The sequence below is a fragment of the Myotis davidii genome, unplaced genomic scaffold (assembly GCF_000327345.1).
Source record: "Myotis davidii unplaced genomic scaffold, ASM32734v1 scaffold2782, whole genome shotgun sequence".
Classification (NCBI taxonomy): domain Eukaryota; kingdom Metazoa; phylum Chordata; class Mammalia; order Chiroptera; family Vespertilionidae; genus Myotis; species Myotis davidii.
This window is the reverse complement of record NW_006293227.1, coordinates 101,700-116,575: the sequence shown is the minus strand read 5'-3', so window position 1 is coordinate 116,575 and position 14,876 is coordinate 101,700. Positions and strand designations below refer to the sequence as shown.

Genomic DNA, 14,876 nt, shown 5'->3' with positions numbered 1-14,876 from the left:
CGGCTGGGGCTGCAGCCAACCAAGGAGGCCCGCCACGTTGGAATGTGGGCCCCCTGTTGCTGGAATAAAGATTTAAATTAGAAAATAAAAAAAAATAAAAAAATAAAAATAAAAAGTGTGTTCTTATTGCCCTGGCTGGTATGCTCAGTTTTTAGCGCATCAGCCCATGCACCAAAGGGTCATGAGTTTGATTCCTAGTCAAGGGCGCACACTTGGGTTGCAGGTTCAATCCCCAGACCCAGTCAGGGTACACGTGTGGAAAGCAACCAATCCATTTGTGTCTCTCATCGATCTTTAAATAAAAAAAAATAAAAAAATAAAAATAAAAAGTGTGTTCTTATTGCCCTGGCTGGTATGCTCAGTGGTTAGAGCATCAGCCCATGCACCAAAGGGTCATGAGTTTGATTCCTAGTCAAGGGCGCACACTTGGGTTGCAGGTTCAATCCCCAGACCCAGTCAGGGTACACGTGTGGAAAGCAACCAATCCATTTGTGTCTCTCACATCGATCTTTCTTTTCTCTCTCTCCTCTTCCCTCCCTCTACTCTCTCTAAAAATCAATGGGGAAAAAGATCCTTGGGTGAAGACTATTAAAAAATATTTTGTTATGCCAACATTTAAACATAGTTAAATGGGGGGAGGAAAAAGTTTTAAAAAGAGTCTGAACCCAATCCTCAGCAGTTGCTCCAAGACATGACAACGAGGATATCCTTGCCTGGTGGGGTGGGGCCATGAAGAAGAAGAGACGCCGCAGTAGTATCGACAGGCTGGTTAGCTGATGGCATTCTCCAGGGCAGGACTTTATCTGGGAAAAGACAGGAGATTGACTGGCCTAAAATCTTATCTTTTATATGCCAAGTGTTAACAGTAGCTCTTTCTGGGAGATAAGATTTTAGGTAATTTAAATTTTTTTTTTCCATGAACGTAGATTACTTTTATTCTGAAAGAAGTATTTTGATGTTATATTTAAAACACCACTTTGGAATCTTGGTTTCAAATTATCATTTGATGACAACCTCCTACTCAAAAACAATTCATGGAATGTTTTCAGATCTAAGCACAACAGTGCAGAGGTGGGTATAATTCTGTAAGATGGAACCATAATTAAAAGATTTATAAACTCAATTTTCTGTAAATCAATTCCTTGCATAATATACTAAGGCCAGGGGCAAAATAAATAACGAATAGGTCATGACCATCTTCAATGGAATGTATCAAACATCTCAGTAAAAAAGGTCAATGTGAAAAGATTAAATCATCACTAAATCATTCTCTCTTTGTACCCACCCACAAAGCATTGCTTCTTTTCCCAAAAGGCATTCATCACTATCACATTTAGTCCCTCTTGACTAAAAGATATACAACAATTCAAGAGTTAGCTTGTCTAAGTCATATTAGAGAGAGAGAGAGAGAACTCTTGGTCATCAACATTAAACTCTTCTCTCCTGATTTTCTATTTTGCATTCAATTTTATTTATTTTTTTTTAAATATTTTTTTATTGATTTTTTACAGAGAGGAAGAGAGAGAGATAGAGAGTTAGAAACATCAATGAGAGAGAAACATCGATCAGCTGCCTCCTGCACATCTCCCACTGGAGATGTGCCCGCAACCCAGGTACATGCCCTTGACCGGAATCGAACCCGGGACCTTTCAGTCCGCAGGCCGACGCTCCATCCACTGAGCCAAACCGGTTTCGGCTTTGCATTCAATTTTAAATTAATTCTCAACCTAATCTTTATTTCTCAGAACAATTAATGGAACTCAATAAAATTTTGAAAATATGAGACAATTTCCCCAGTTTTACACTGTTTCTAGTCTATCTCTCTCAACAGCATCAACAAACTGTCAAAATAATTTAGCTGCCATGTATTTCTCCGTTCAATATCCACTTTCTTTAGATCAGCATATCGCCAAAGGAACTTCATGGGCAGTGGTTGCATGAGGCCTGCAATTCTACTCACCAGGTGAGCCACTATGGTGACATGGTGCGCACAGAGCTCAGCAGTCCCATATCTGCAATGTACATAAAGGAGGGAGTCTTTATACAATTACCGAGAAAAGCAAGGAGACGAACTTCCATAAAGCACCAACTATTCTAAACCGCAGTTATTCCCAGGATCAAGGAATATCACGACATTCAAAGCCACCTAAGCACTAGTCGTCTATGACTTCAAACATAGAAAGGAGAGAGGAACCCGGTTCCTGACTGAGTGCCGTGATAAGAAACCAGAGTTACTGAGACAGAACTTTCCTATAAACGTACAAATCTAAAATAATTTACTGTCGGTCACGACTATAAACCAACCCAAAAACAAAGCAGGATGCCGTACCGAGCAAGGAAGCACCAGGCGTCCATGGCTAACAAGGAGGCGATCATGTTAGCACCGAGCACTGCGCTCAGCAGAGCGGCATCCTGAGGAGAAACACAGTCCAGGTAAGTTACCACTCACGTTACGCTTCTCAAATGAAACAAACCCTCACAACACACCCAGCAACAGATCTCAAGGGAGAGGCGCTATTTCCTAGAATCTGAAGGAGCCCATGCTGTCGGCCCGTCTTCAGCACCTATCATATCGAGCATTGTGCTGGGCTATGGGGATTCAAAACTGGTTTTAATTGTGGTAACTCAATCTCTGGGATCCACCAGAATGCTCTGAGTAGCTGAAATCATTAAAACAACATAGTAACATATAAGCCTATACTTTTGTTTCTGCCTTTAACCATCCAAATACAGTATTTAATATGGCTGATACTACCCACTGTAAAATATCTTAAATGATACGGATACTTAAATAATTTCTAAAAAATTTTCCCAAGAATTTCAACATCTTTTCTTATCTAATTCCACTTAAAAAAATCTTTATCATACCGAAGATCTACAGGAGACTTAGTGCTGCATAGGACTCTTTATACTTCTTTTCTTTATGAACCTGAGGCAGATAAAATCCACCTTGCAGTCTTTCTATACCTTCCCACCCAAAAATGTTTCCTCAAATGTTTTAAGATACTACATTTGAATACTGTTGGGCTCTAGGATTACATTTTCTAGGACACAACTGAGTTAAAGAATAAAATGTGTAAGCTGAGAAAACAACGGTTAAAAGAACATACATTAATTATTCCCACTTTTTTCGGTATATAAATCACAGTTTCAGTGAAACAAAAAATGCAAAAAAGCAACCTTGGCTTAGCCAACAAGTAACACACTTACCAGTTCTGGAAACAGCGAGGGATGGAAGGCAGTGATGAACGCACACAGATGAACACAGACATACTGATACAAGGGGACGGCAACCTCCACGTGCCCTTTACCCTCCACTCCCTGTAAATGGACAGGTAGAGAGAGTTCACCAGAACACTGCTCAAAACTGCAGAAAATGGCTTTGAGTAGAGATACCCTGCAGGGAAATTGAGAATATGGAACCCAACATTATTAACATTTAATAATTAGTAGGTATAATAATATAACATATCATTTTGTTTTAGCAAGGCAAAATGTCTCAAGAGGTATACATTTCCAATGTGTGAACATGTATAATAAAAACAAAATACAGTCACTATTAGAGAAAGTCTTTAAAGGATAAGAATTTGCCTGGACATTTTGTATCACTGACTTAAGTGTTTATCACATAATTAAACTATTCAAAGACAAAATTCATGAAGAAACTTTATTTTTAAATAGCTAGATAGCATATATAAACTAGAATATTACTGTTCAGACAGGGAGAAGGCGTTTTATGATTGAAATGGTTTAGGAAATCTTCGTAGAGGACTTAAATTAAAAACACAAAAAGATATAAATAGGTAAAGACAACAAAAGCATGAGTACAAGGTAAACATGAATAACAAACAGGTCTGACAGAAAACAAGCAAAAGGATGAAGAGCAAAAGTAGAAATTGGCAACAGAATGGGATGACCTTTCAACCCAAAGCTGAGAAGTCTGACACATCAGCTTTAGTTTTGAGCACGGAATTTTGGGTTTGAAAACAGGGAGCTCAGAGCTGGGGTTTTTGGAGACTGGCGAGGCAATGGTACAAAGAATGGACTAAAAGCAGGTGAAAAATCCAAGAACAGCAATACTCCAAGGGAGGAAGATGGTCTAGCAGTCTCTTCATCAGAGCTCATTGGCATGTTACTAATTACATCGCACCCATTACACTCAATGTTCATAACACTACTAGGCAATACCTTCTAAAACACTGAACAAAATTAAAATAGCTTTAGTATCTATAGATTCATATATTGTTTATGTGTACTTTTATAAACTAGCAACATATGAATGAGGTCTACAGTAATTATTAACTAGAATATCTGACACAACAAAAAACGTAATTTCAAGATCTTTCCACACGAGAGGGCATTCTAAACCCTCGTAACATGACAGGGTCGAAACAGCACGTCTGCTACCTGGACGCCGCTCCTGAGACCCGGCTCTCGGTGCACCACAGGCTCTGCACGTCCAGAGGCTGAGAGGGCAGCTTATCCATGATGACAACCAGCAGGAGACACTGCGGGAACTGTAGTTCGCATGGCAGCTCTTATAGCAGTAAAAACATTCATCGTGTTACAACAAATTGGTAAAAACATATTCATTCTACATCTTTTCAGCAGAAACCTGATGTGATATGTAAAGAAATTAGAGGCATAATTTCTTTAAATGAGAAATATGTTCCAAGAAGAAAAAAGAAATTTTAAATAAAAAGTTTGAAACTTAAAAAGATGATTACATAAGGGAAGGGAAGGCTGTCTCTAACATGTCATCTATTTAATAAAAGTCCAGCAACCATATTGGCAGAACTAGAATGACCACTCAACCAGTCACTATGAGGTGTACTGACCACCTCTCGGTCCCTTTCCCCGGCCAGCAGGCTCCGATCGCCAATGGTGATCGGGGACCCAGGGTGGGTGGCGGGGGATGCAGGCGGTGCCAGGCCAAGGCTCCCATGCCGCAGGTGGCCCCACACACAGAAGGCAACCTGCAGTGAGCAGGCAGGAACAGCTGACTTCTCGGTCCCTCCCCCGGCCATCAGGCTCCCATCGCTGGATGGGGAACCACGGTGGGTGGCGGCGGGGGGCGGGGCCCGCTGCCAGCAGCTGGGGAAGATGGCCCTGATCGCAGGCTAGGTCTAGGGACCATACTCCGTACAATTTTATGCGCTGGGCCTCTAGTAATTAGTAAGAGCCGTTTTAACATTAATTCTGTTTTGAAGCTTTACCTAATTTACTGTCCAAAACCACATTCATGAAAGGCTGGAAGGTGAGAAGCTGAGTGATGAGTGGATCCAGGGTAATTAGGAAAGTGCCCGCTATCTCCTCCTGCTGGGCTTGAGAAATCCCAGCAGCATACAGGCTGGGAGGAAACTTGCTGGAAAGGGAGGGAAACAGTTATTAACAGCTACCTTCTAATTTCAGGAAAAGGTAAATACTGCAAACAGATGTTCTAGCAGTGAAAAAATATAAAAAATAAGTAGCATGCGTTTTATTGGAAGTAGCATGCAACATGGAAGTCACAGATGACCTGACCTTGACAAGAGCTGTTTTGGTGAAGTGGTGGAATAGAAGGTCTCACTGGAATAGGATTAAGAAAGAAAGGACAGTTGACCCTTGAACAATGCAGGGGTTAGGGGCACAAACTCCCTGCACTGTCAAAAGTCTGTGTATAACTTCTAACTCCCCAGGAACTTTACTAATAGCCTGCTGCTGGCTGGAAGTATTACCGATAATATGAACAATTAACACATATTTTGTATGCTATATGTATTACATACTATATTTTTATAATAAAGTAAGCTAGAGAAAATGTTAAGAAAATCATGAGAAATTACATTTACAGTATTTATTGAAAAAAATCCACATATAAGTAAGTGTACCTGTGCAGTTCAAACCTATGTTGTTTAAGGATCAGCTGCAGACATAGTGGTGTAGGCAAAGCTTTCTAGTTTTGTTGTAAACATTTTACGAGGAAGAGAAATGGGAAGGAATTTGGTGGATATAGAGTTGAGAGAGTTTGTTTGTTTTGTATTATTCTTAAGGTGGAAAAAATAACAGCATGTTGGTGCATTCGTGGGAATGATACAACAGGGAGGGAAGGCTGATGATGTGAGGGGAAAGGGGATAATTGCTAGAGTGAGGTCCCTGCGCATGTGAGAGAATGGAATCAAATGCACAAATGGGAGGGGGGGGGGGCTCATAGAGTTCATCCACGGGAACCAGGGCCTAAATCTCCGGGCTAAATGCAGGCAGAGCGGCTGTGCTGGAGGGAGTGTATGGAAGCTCTCCTCCATGTGCTGCTTTTTTCTCAGTGACGTACAAGGTGAGGATACTGACTGACAATGAGGAATAGGTTGAAGGTGCTGGAAACAGGAAGTCTGAAGAGGGAGTGGTATGAAAAAGGTTTCTAGGAGACTACATGGATCAGGCAGAGCTGAGAGGACCTGGATAAGTGAGTTGACAGATTATTTGTGTCAAATTAGGGGCTCTTCTGAGGTAACTGTCAATTTCAAATGTCACTTAGCCCCTATCGAAAGTAATACCTTCCTGTAATTCACACAAGTGTGTGAATTATCTCTTTCTTTTTGGCCTTTGGTATTTATCAGCACACTAGTTATTCACCACTTGGTATAATGTACTAGTTAAGAATAGAAAGATAAGCAAAACCCACATGGAATCTATTTTTTTAAAAGCTGTTATCTCCAATTACTTTAAGCAAGCAGATAAAAATTTACTAAACATTAAGAAAAATGACTCTGATGTTTTAAAGTGATATATACTTAGTCTTTGCCTGGTTCAAATGGCATTGTTACATTTTAATAATTACATGGCATTCTTCTTACCTGTGTATCTGCAGATAAAGCTGGTGCAATGTACAACAAGAATCAGAGAGGAAAGGAAGAAATTCCTAAAATAAAACAACTATATTCATTTTTATATACAATGTAGTTTTTAATACACATCTCTCACAAGGACATGAAAAAAATAAAATAATATCCTGCGCAGACAATAATGTGGTGAAGGCCTGGGGCGGGGTGAGGAGGGGAGAGCAGGGCAGGATGGAGGGGTTAATGTGGGGGGAGGGGAACATCTGTAATCCTTTCAACAATAAAATTTTTAAAAAAGAAAAAAGAAATTTGCCAAATAAACAATAATGATAATATCCTGGATGTGCCACATTAAAATAAATTCTTGCATGAGAATATATAGGAGGATTAGGCTAAGCATCTAAAATTCTTTACTGTACCCTAGCTGGTTTGGCTCAGTGGATAGAGCACTGGCCTGCGGAATGAAGGGTCCTGGGTTCAATTCTGATCAAGAGCACATGTCCAGGTTGCAGGCTCAATCCATAGGAGGGGGCGTGCAGGAGGCAACCAAGATCAATGATTCTCATCATTGATGTTTCTATCTCTCCCTCTCTCTTTCTCTAAAATCAATAAAAATATATTTTAAAAAATAAAAGTTCTTTACTGTTAAGACAATCAGCAAAATGGCAATTAGCAACTATCACACACAGAGCACTAAGTGCTCAGCAGACATGTTGCAAGGACTTTATGTACATCAGTTTACTTAATATCAGTGCCTCAGAAATCCCAAGGCGTGTCATTGTCCCCAGAACACAAAGCTGAAGCTAAGGTATCCAGTAATGTGATCAAGAACTCCGTTAAAAACCAGCGAGGCTGGGCTTTAGGTACAGTTGTGACTGCTCCACCCATTATGGTAGGCTATCTCTTAGAAAGTTAAGGAATTATTTCTATTGTTATAGGACATAGAAAAACAGCTGATGCTTAAATTTTAAAAATTAAAAAAAAATCCCCTGGTAGAAAAGGATTAAAAAATGGCATAACTAGAACTTCTAGTCAAGTGGAGTAGGTAAATGCTGTGCTCGTCTCCTCCCACAACCACATCAAAATTACAACTAAAGTAGAAATAATCATCATTGAGAACCACCTAGAGACTAGCTAAACTAGTCTCCTACAAGTAAGGATATAAAGAAGCCATGAGGGGGAAAAAAAAGAAGCCATGAGAAGATTGGTAGGAGGGGCCAGAGGCGCATCAGGCAGGTCCTACAACCCCTAACAGGAGAGAACCTGAATAGACATTTCAAATCCCAAGAGTACAGATGACCAACAGACATATGAAAAAATAACATCACTAATCATCAGGGAGATGCAAATTAAAATGGCTATCATCAATAAATCAACAAACAAGTGTTGACAAGAACATGTAGAAAAGGGAAACCTTGTGCACTGTTAGAATTATGAACTGATGAAGCTACAATGGAAAACAGTATGGTGGTCCCACAAAAAATTACAAATAGAACTACCAGTTGACCCAGCAATTCTACAGCTGGATATTTATCCAAAGAAACCCAATACATGAATTCAAAAAGACATAGCACCCATGTTCATTGAAGCACTATTTACAATAGCCAAAATATGGAAGCAGTCTAAGTATCCATCAATATACGAATGCATAAAAAACTATGATGCATATATACAACGGACTATTGCTCAGCCATAAAAATGAATGAGATCTTGCCATTTGTGACAACATGAATGACTGAGGGTATTATACTAAGTAAAATGAGTCAGAAAAAGACAAATACCATATGAATTCACTTATATATGGAATAAAAATAAAAGAAAAGAACATACAAAATAGAAAGAAACTCATAGATACCAAGAAACATTTTGATGATTGTCAGATGGGAGTGAAGTTGGCGACTGGCACTTATAAAAGTCGTCTTGGGGATACAAAGTATAACATACTAGCAAAGTATAACTAGTATGGCAGCAGATGGGGGCTAGACTTACCAGGGTGATCACTTCATAAATTACATAAATGTCTAATCACTATGTTTTATCCCTAATCTCTGTTTTTTTTAATCACTAATATCTACTACTAATGATATTTCTTTAACTGGCTGCCGTAAGCACTCCCTGCTAATCTCTCCAAACAAATAATCTCCCTGGACAACTATTCTATTCTATCCACATATCTTCAACTATCACTGCTCTCCTGATGACTCCCAAATAAGCAGGTCTTCTTAAAATTATTATACAGTTTTAAAGATATGAACATTTAAACTCTAAAACCTAATTTAGAAAAATGATAGAAATAATATATAAACCATATTTGAAGACAGATTTTTTTCTGAAAATTAATTTGAGATTACAGAAATTTTATTCATGTTTATATTAAATAATTTTTCAGATAATTAAAGAACAATGATGGTAGCCACTTAAATAATTTCACAGATGCTCAATATTTCACAATTAACAATACTAAACAAACAAAAACCCAAAAAATATACTCTTGACAAAACAAACTTCAAAAGATTGCTCCTGACAGGAATGATAAAAATATGCTACCTTATAATTTATTTAAAAAAATAAGCCTTACCTTAGTGTAGTGTAGAAGAGAGTTGGCAAGGAAACGACACAATTTGAGTATTTTCTGAAATAACCTGTTGTCAGCAGTATCCTGATTCAAAAAAGGAAATAAGAAAGCATATAAATAAGAATAGAATATGGAATTAGCTTAACTTGTAAATGAGACCATTTTTTCCGAAAAGTCTATGCTAAAAAGTCTAATACAATATTCTCATTTTGAAAACGAATTCAAGACTTAATAGAGAATGAGTATCTTGTCAATTTTAGCATCTATTATGGAATGAACAACGTCCCCCAAAATGATATGCTGAAGTCCTAACAGAGAATATAATTTTATTTGGAAATACGGTCATTGCAGATGTAATTAGTTAAGATGAGGTGATACAGGAATAGTATGGGCCCTTAATCCAGCTGACTGGGTCCTCTGTAAAAATACGAAGACACCACCATGTGGAGGCAGAGATCACTGTTACACAGAACGCCAGCCACACTAGAAGCTAAGTGACAGGCACAGAGCACACTCTACCCGTGTCTTTGAGAGAACAAGGCCCTGCTGACACACTCAGACTTCCATCCTCTAGAACTGAGAGGGAATAAAAGTTGGTTTTATTTAAGCCACCTAGTTTGTGGTAATTTGCTACTGCAGCCTAGGAAACAAATACAGGGACTGATACATCAATAATCCCTCCATTAATAGCACACAACAAATTAACTCTAGTGTTTTTAGCTAGACATTTTTTAAATCACTACCTGGAAAACTTTAATAGTTTGATTCTTGAATAAATACCAATAGTGAACCCGAGAGGGTGCTGCTGACCAGAATTTAGAGTAAAGAACACAAACTACAGACCATGGCAAAGCTCCATTTCAGCCAATGGATAGTGTAGGGATAGTCAATATCAACCCCAAATGTTCACAAATAGGAAAAACATGAAAATATGCTTGGACATTAGGAGAATTTACAATTTAAATTCCCTGATTTTCACCTGCAGACAGTTGGTATGAGCTGAACTTGTATAATTTAGTACAAACAGCCACCTGGCCAGGCACCCTCTGGTCTTCTCTTTTCTCTTCCACTATAGACTATCCTGTTGCATGGACTTTCCATGTTTCACTCCTGTCCAGGAGCCTCCGTCTAACCTTACTCTCCAAGCCCTAGCTGTGGGTGCTGTGGTGTCAGGATAAGCAAAAGAAACTGGGTAAAGAGGAGGTTGGGGCTGAGGATACAGATGTACGTGATAGAGGTGGCAGAGTGAACCTTCCTACCATGACACTGGATGCCCAACCAAATGCCTATCCATTCATAAGGTCAGGAGAAACCACAAAGTGTACACGAATGAAGTGGGGGTGGAAAAAATAAAAGGGAAAAGAAAGAAGAGATGTAAGGGGGTGGGGGGCAGAGGGCGGATAAGAGAAAAAGAAGAGCCCTAGCCGGTTTTGCTCAGTGGATAGAGCATCAACCTGGGTTCAATTCCAGTCAAGGGTACATGCCCGGGTTGCAGGCTTGGTCCCCAGGTGGGGACGTGCAGGAGACAGCCAATCAATGATTCTCTCTCATCATTGATGTTTCAATCTCTCTCTCCCTCTCCCTTCCTCTCTGAAATCAATAAAAAAAAAAATATATTTAAATTAAAAAAAATAAAAAGAGGAAAAGAAGAGACAAGGGGAAAGGTCAGTCCCTTCCTAAGCTACCTCTCACCTCTTTAGCAACTCCAGAACTCCTTTCCACACTTCCATCCTCTGCTAGCATCTGTCTTCCCAGATCATCCCTGTCCCAGCAGTTGCTACCAGTATTTAGGGACTAGATGAATCCTTATACCTCCTTCCCCATAGGTACTTGGCAGGGAAGAGTATAGGTACAAAGAATCCCCTATGATAGCTTGTAGTGCTACAGCTAGAGGAGCATGTTCCTGTTACTCTAGGAAGAAATATTTAATTCATTTTTCCATTGAAATATGTAACTGTTAGGCCCTGAGTACTATTAATCCTTTAATTTAGGGCTTTATGAGTTAAATAAAATTTAAAGGGCTAATCTGAAAATAAAAGGCACTAGGTATAACATATCATAGGAAAAGGAACTACAATTACCAGTAAGCTTAGGGTGAGCAAATTAAATTTTTAGAATATAATGGTTCATAAATAGGATACCAATTCAACACTACAACTTTTGAAATAAAAATAAATGCAAGTGTCTATCAATTTTAAAACACATACACACACACACACACACACACACACACACACACACACGAGTTGTTATATTGCCTTACTGCAGGCTGCATGGGATTGGTGAAGAAAAGGCTAGGTGTGGCTCTATCAAGGCAATCTTAAATAAATACAGAACTAAAGAATTAGACTTTTGTTTTAGGGTACAAAAGAATGAAAGAATGGTGAGGAGAATGACCAACCAATAAGTAAGTAAAGAGGAGGGACAGATGGAAGCTAGAGAGAATGAGAGCAGACAGGAGCCTAATGCAATGTTCTAGGTGAAAAGTGATTATGAGCTATAATTTCATCTACTAAACTGAAAAATAAACAAACACAAATGAAACAAATTAAAACCCCCAGAAGTAAAGTGATCCATAGATTCAACCTTGATTCAGTAAGTGCCAAAGGATGTAAGAGCCACCATCTAAGTGCTGTGGGAGCATACGTACCTGTGCCGTTGACTGGGCCATCTGCTCTGCTAACTGTAAACAAGACTGGAAGGAGCACAGAATGTCTTCACACAAGTTGGTGATGATTTCTTTGTGTCTCAGCTGACTCTTTATAACGGACTGGTGCTTAAGGCTCTGCCTAAATGAGTAAAAAGAGCAGTCACCATGAGTAACTTAGGACCATGAAAATATGAAGGAATATGTAAAAAATCAGTGCACACATATGAGACATGACATAATTAAGATGTGCCAACTTTATCTATTAAGCAGTTATGTCAATTTAAGTTACTATGTATTTTATTTCTCCATGTAAAATATTAATTGAAGTCTTACTCTGTGCCAGTCACCCTGCTAGGCTCTGGGGATACAGAGGTGAAAGAAGACACATCCTCTGCCCACACAGAGCGTGTGAGTCAGCCCGAGGGAGACCATTAATAATTAACTATGGCTGTGATCACTGTGAAGAAGGAAAAGGCTAGTGTGCTACTACAGAGAGGTCTATTCTAACTTCTTAGGGTGAGCAAATCAAAAAATGCTACCATGAAGACATAGTACCTAAGCTGAGAAATGAAAAATAAGCAGGGGTTAGCAAGGTGTAGAGAACAAGAAGGAGCATCCCAGCAGAGGAAGAAGCCATGACAAGAATCCAGGACAGGAGAGTCCAGTTTGTTTGAGGAACTAAGAGCAGAGAGAGAGAGCAGCGGAGATGGGCTGGTAAAGAAGGCAGAGCCCAGAGAGGATTAGGTGGTTGCTCTTAGTAAAATGGGGAGTGATCTGACTACATTTGCAAGAGATCAGTCTGAATTCTGGGTAGAAAGTGAATTGGAAGGGGTTAAGAGTGGAAGTTATTTGATAATGCTGCTGTGACTTGGGGTAAGTTAATGACCTGGTGGTACAAAAGCACCTAAGACCTGAAAGTACTACAATGTCCTTTAATACCAAGTATTACGCATGTGTGTAAAGTGGAGGTTCTTAACTGTATCTCGTCTGGCACCTAAGAAACTGATGAACACTGTGGGCACTCTCCCTAGTAATACTGCCCTTTGTAATGCTCTACTTAAAAATCACTTTATAAATGGAATTCGAGTTGAACAACTCAAAAGCCTATAATGAAGGGATTATATATTCAGCTCTAATTATAATTAGTAATTTATCTCAGCCTGAAAATAGGATACTTAATAGTCCATTGAACAATAGTAACAGCAGGCAAGTGGTTAAGGTTTAGTCTGACCATGGTCCATTATTTCAGAATTACTGGCTAACTGGGAAGAATTTTTTTTTTTTTTAATTGTAGAGGCAGCAGGGTAAAGTCCAATTTGGTTTGGGAGCTATATGTAGGATTATCTGGATTGCCAGACAGCAGGGTCAGTGAACATTGCATATACCTACAGGAACTGTTTTAAATGCAATCTGATATGAATAATAAGATTTAAGATATGGAAAATTACAAAAATAAAAACAAAATAACTTACTTAATTATAAATTTCCAAGTATTTGCATGAAATGCATGGTCCATACTGGAAATAACAGAGCAGATGTCCAACAATGAATGAATAACTACAAAGAAAGATAACAGAACTCTTAAAACATTCAAATGTCATGAGTATCGTCTACATTTAAAATTATCTACTGAACAATTTGACATTTGTTAAAATAGATAATGCATGCCCTGACCGGTTTGGCTCAGTGGATTGAGCATCAGCCTGAGGACTCAAGGGTCCCAGGTTCAATTCCAGTCAAGGGCATGTACCTTGGTTGCGGACACATCCCCAGTGGGGAGTGTGCAGAAGGCAGCCAATCGATGTTTCTCTCTCATCGATGTTTCCAACTCTCTATCCCTCTCCCTTCCTCTCTCTGAAAAATCAATAAAATATATTTAAAAAAATATATAGGTAATGCAGTTTGCAAAAATTGTGTCAAAATAAGTACTGAAAACAAGAGGCCCGGTGCACGAAATTCATGTGCGGGTACAGTCCCTAGACCTAGCCTGCGATTAGGGCCATCTTCCCTGGCTGCGGGAAGCCGGCCCCACCACCACCACCACCAACCCCCAGTTCCCGTTTGCCATCGGGTGATTGGAGCCTGCCGGCTGGGGGAGCCATCAGCCATTTCCGCCTGCTTGCCGGCCCCGCCTGGCAGCAGGGTAAAGTCCAATTTGGTTTGGGAGCTATATGTAGGATTATCTGGATTGCCAGACAGCAGGGTCAGTGAACATTGCATATACCTACAGGAACTGTTTTAAATGCAATCTGATATGAATAATAAGATTTAAGATATGGAAAATTACAAAAATAAAAACAAAATAACTTACTTAATTATAAATTTCCAAGTATTTGCATGAAATGCATGGTCCATACTGGAAATAACAGAGCAGATGTCCAACAATGAATGAATAACTACAAAGAAAGATAACAGAACTCTTAAAACATTCAAATGTCATGAGTATCGTCTACATTTAAAATTATCTACTGAACAATTTGACATTTGTTAAAATAGATAATGCATGCCCTGACCGGTTTGGCTCAGTGGATTGAGCATCAGCCTGAGGACTCAAGGGTCCCAGGTTCAATTCCAGTCAAGGGCATGTACCTTGGTTGCGGACACATCCCCAATGGGGAGTGTGCAGAAGGCAGCCAATCGATGTTTCTCTCTCATCGATGTTTCCAACTCTCTATCCCTCTCCCTTCCTCTCTATAAAAAATCCATAAAAAATATATAAAAAGAAATTCACCTACATCCATTCATATTTTTTTCTTCATGTTTGTTATTGTGGGCTCAGAGAAAACAATTAGGTTCATGGCACTAAGGTCAAGTGCATTTAACTCCAAATTGA

At 39.2% G+C, this 14,876-nt stretch overlaps 1 protein-coding gene across 1 annotated transcript in view; it reads right to left on the bottom strand.

Annotated features, from left to right (window-relative positions):
• LOC102751722 (chromosome unknown open reading frame, human C1orf112) overlaps positions 1 to 14,876 on the bottom strand; it is a 37,202-nt gene that overhangs the window by 14,857 nt on the left and 7,469 nt on the right. Inside the window, exons 6-15 of the mRNA XM_006766838.2 lie at positions 14,355 to 14,439; positions 12,044 to 12,182; positions 9,397 to 9,477; positions 6,834 to 6,898; positions 5,217 to 5,365; positions 4,408 to 4,537; positions 3,211 to 3,397; positions 2,330 to 2,412; positions 1,961 to 2,012; positions 714 to 803 (exon numbers count right to left, since the gene is read on the bottom strand). Of these exons, the coding sequence (XP_006766901.2) occupies positions 714 to 803; positions 1,961 to 2,012; positions 2,330 to 2,412; positions 3,211 to 3,397; positions 4,408 to 4,537; positions 5,217 to 5,365; positions 6,834 to 6,898; positions 9,397 to 9,477; positions 12,044 to 12,182; positions 14,355 to 14,439 (1,061 nt within the window). The remainder of the gene's footprint in view (positions 1 to 713; positions 804 to 1,960; positions 2,013 to 2,329; positions 2,413 to 3,210; positions 3,398 to 4,407; positions 4,538 to 5,216; positions 5,366 to 6,833; positions 6,899 to 9,396; positions 9,478 to 12,043; positions 12,183 to 14,354; positions 14,440 to 14,876) is intronic.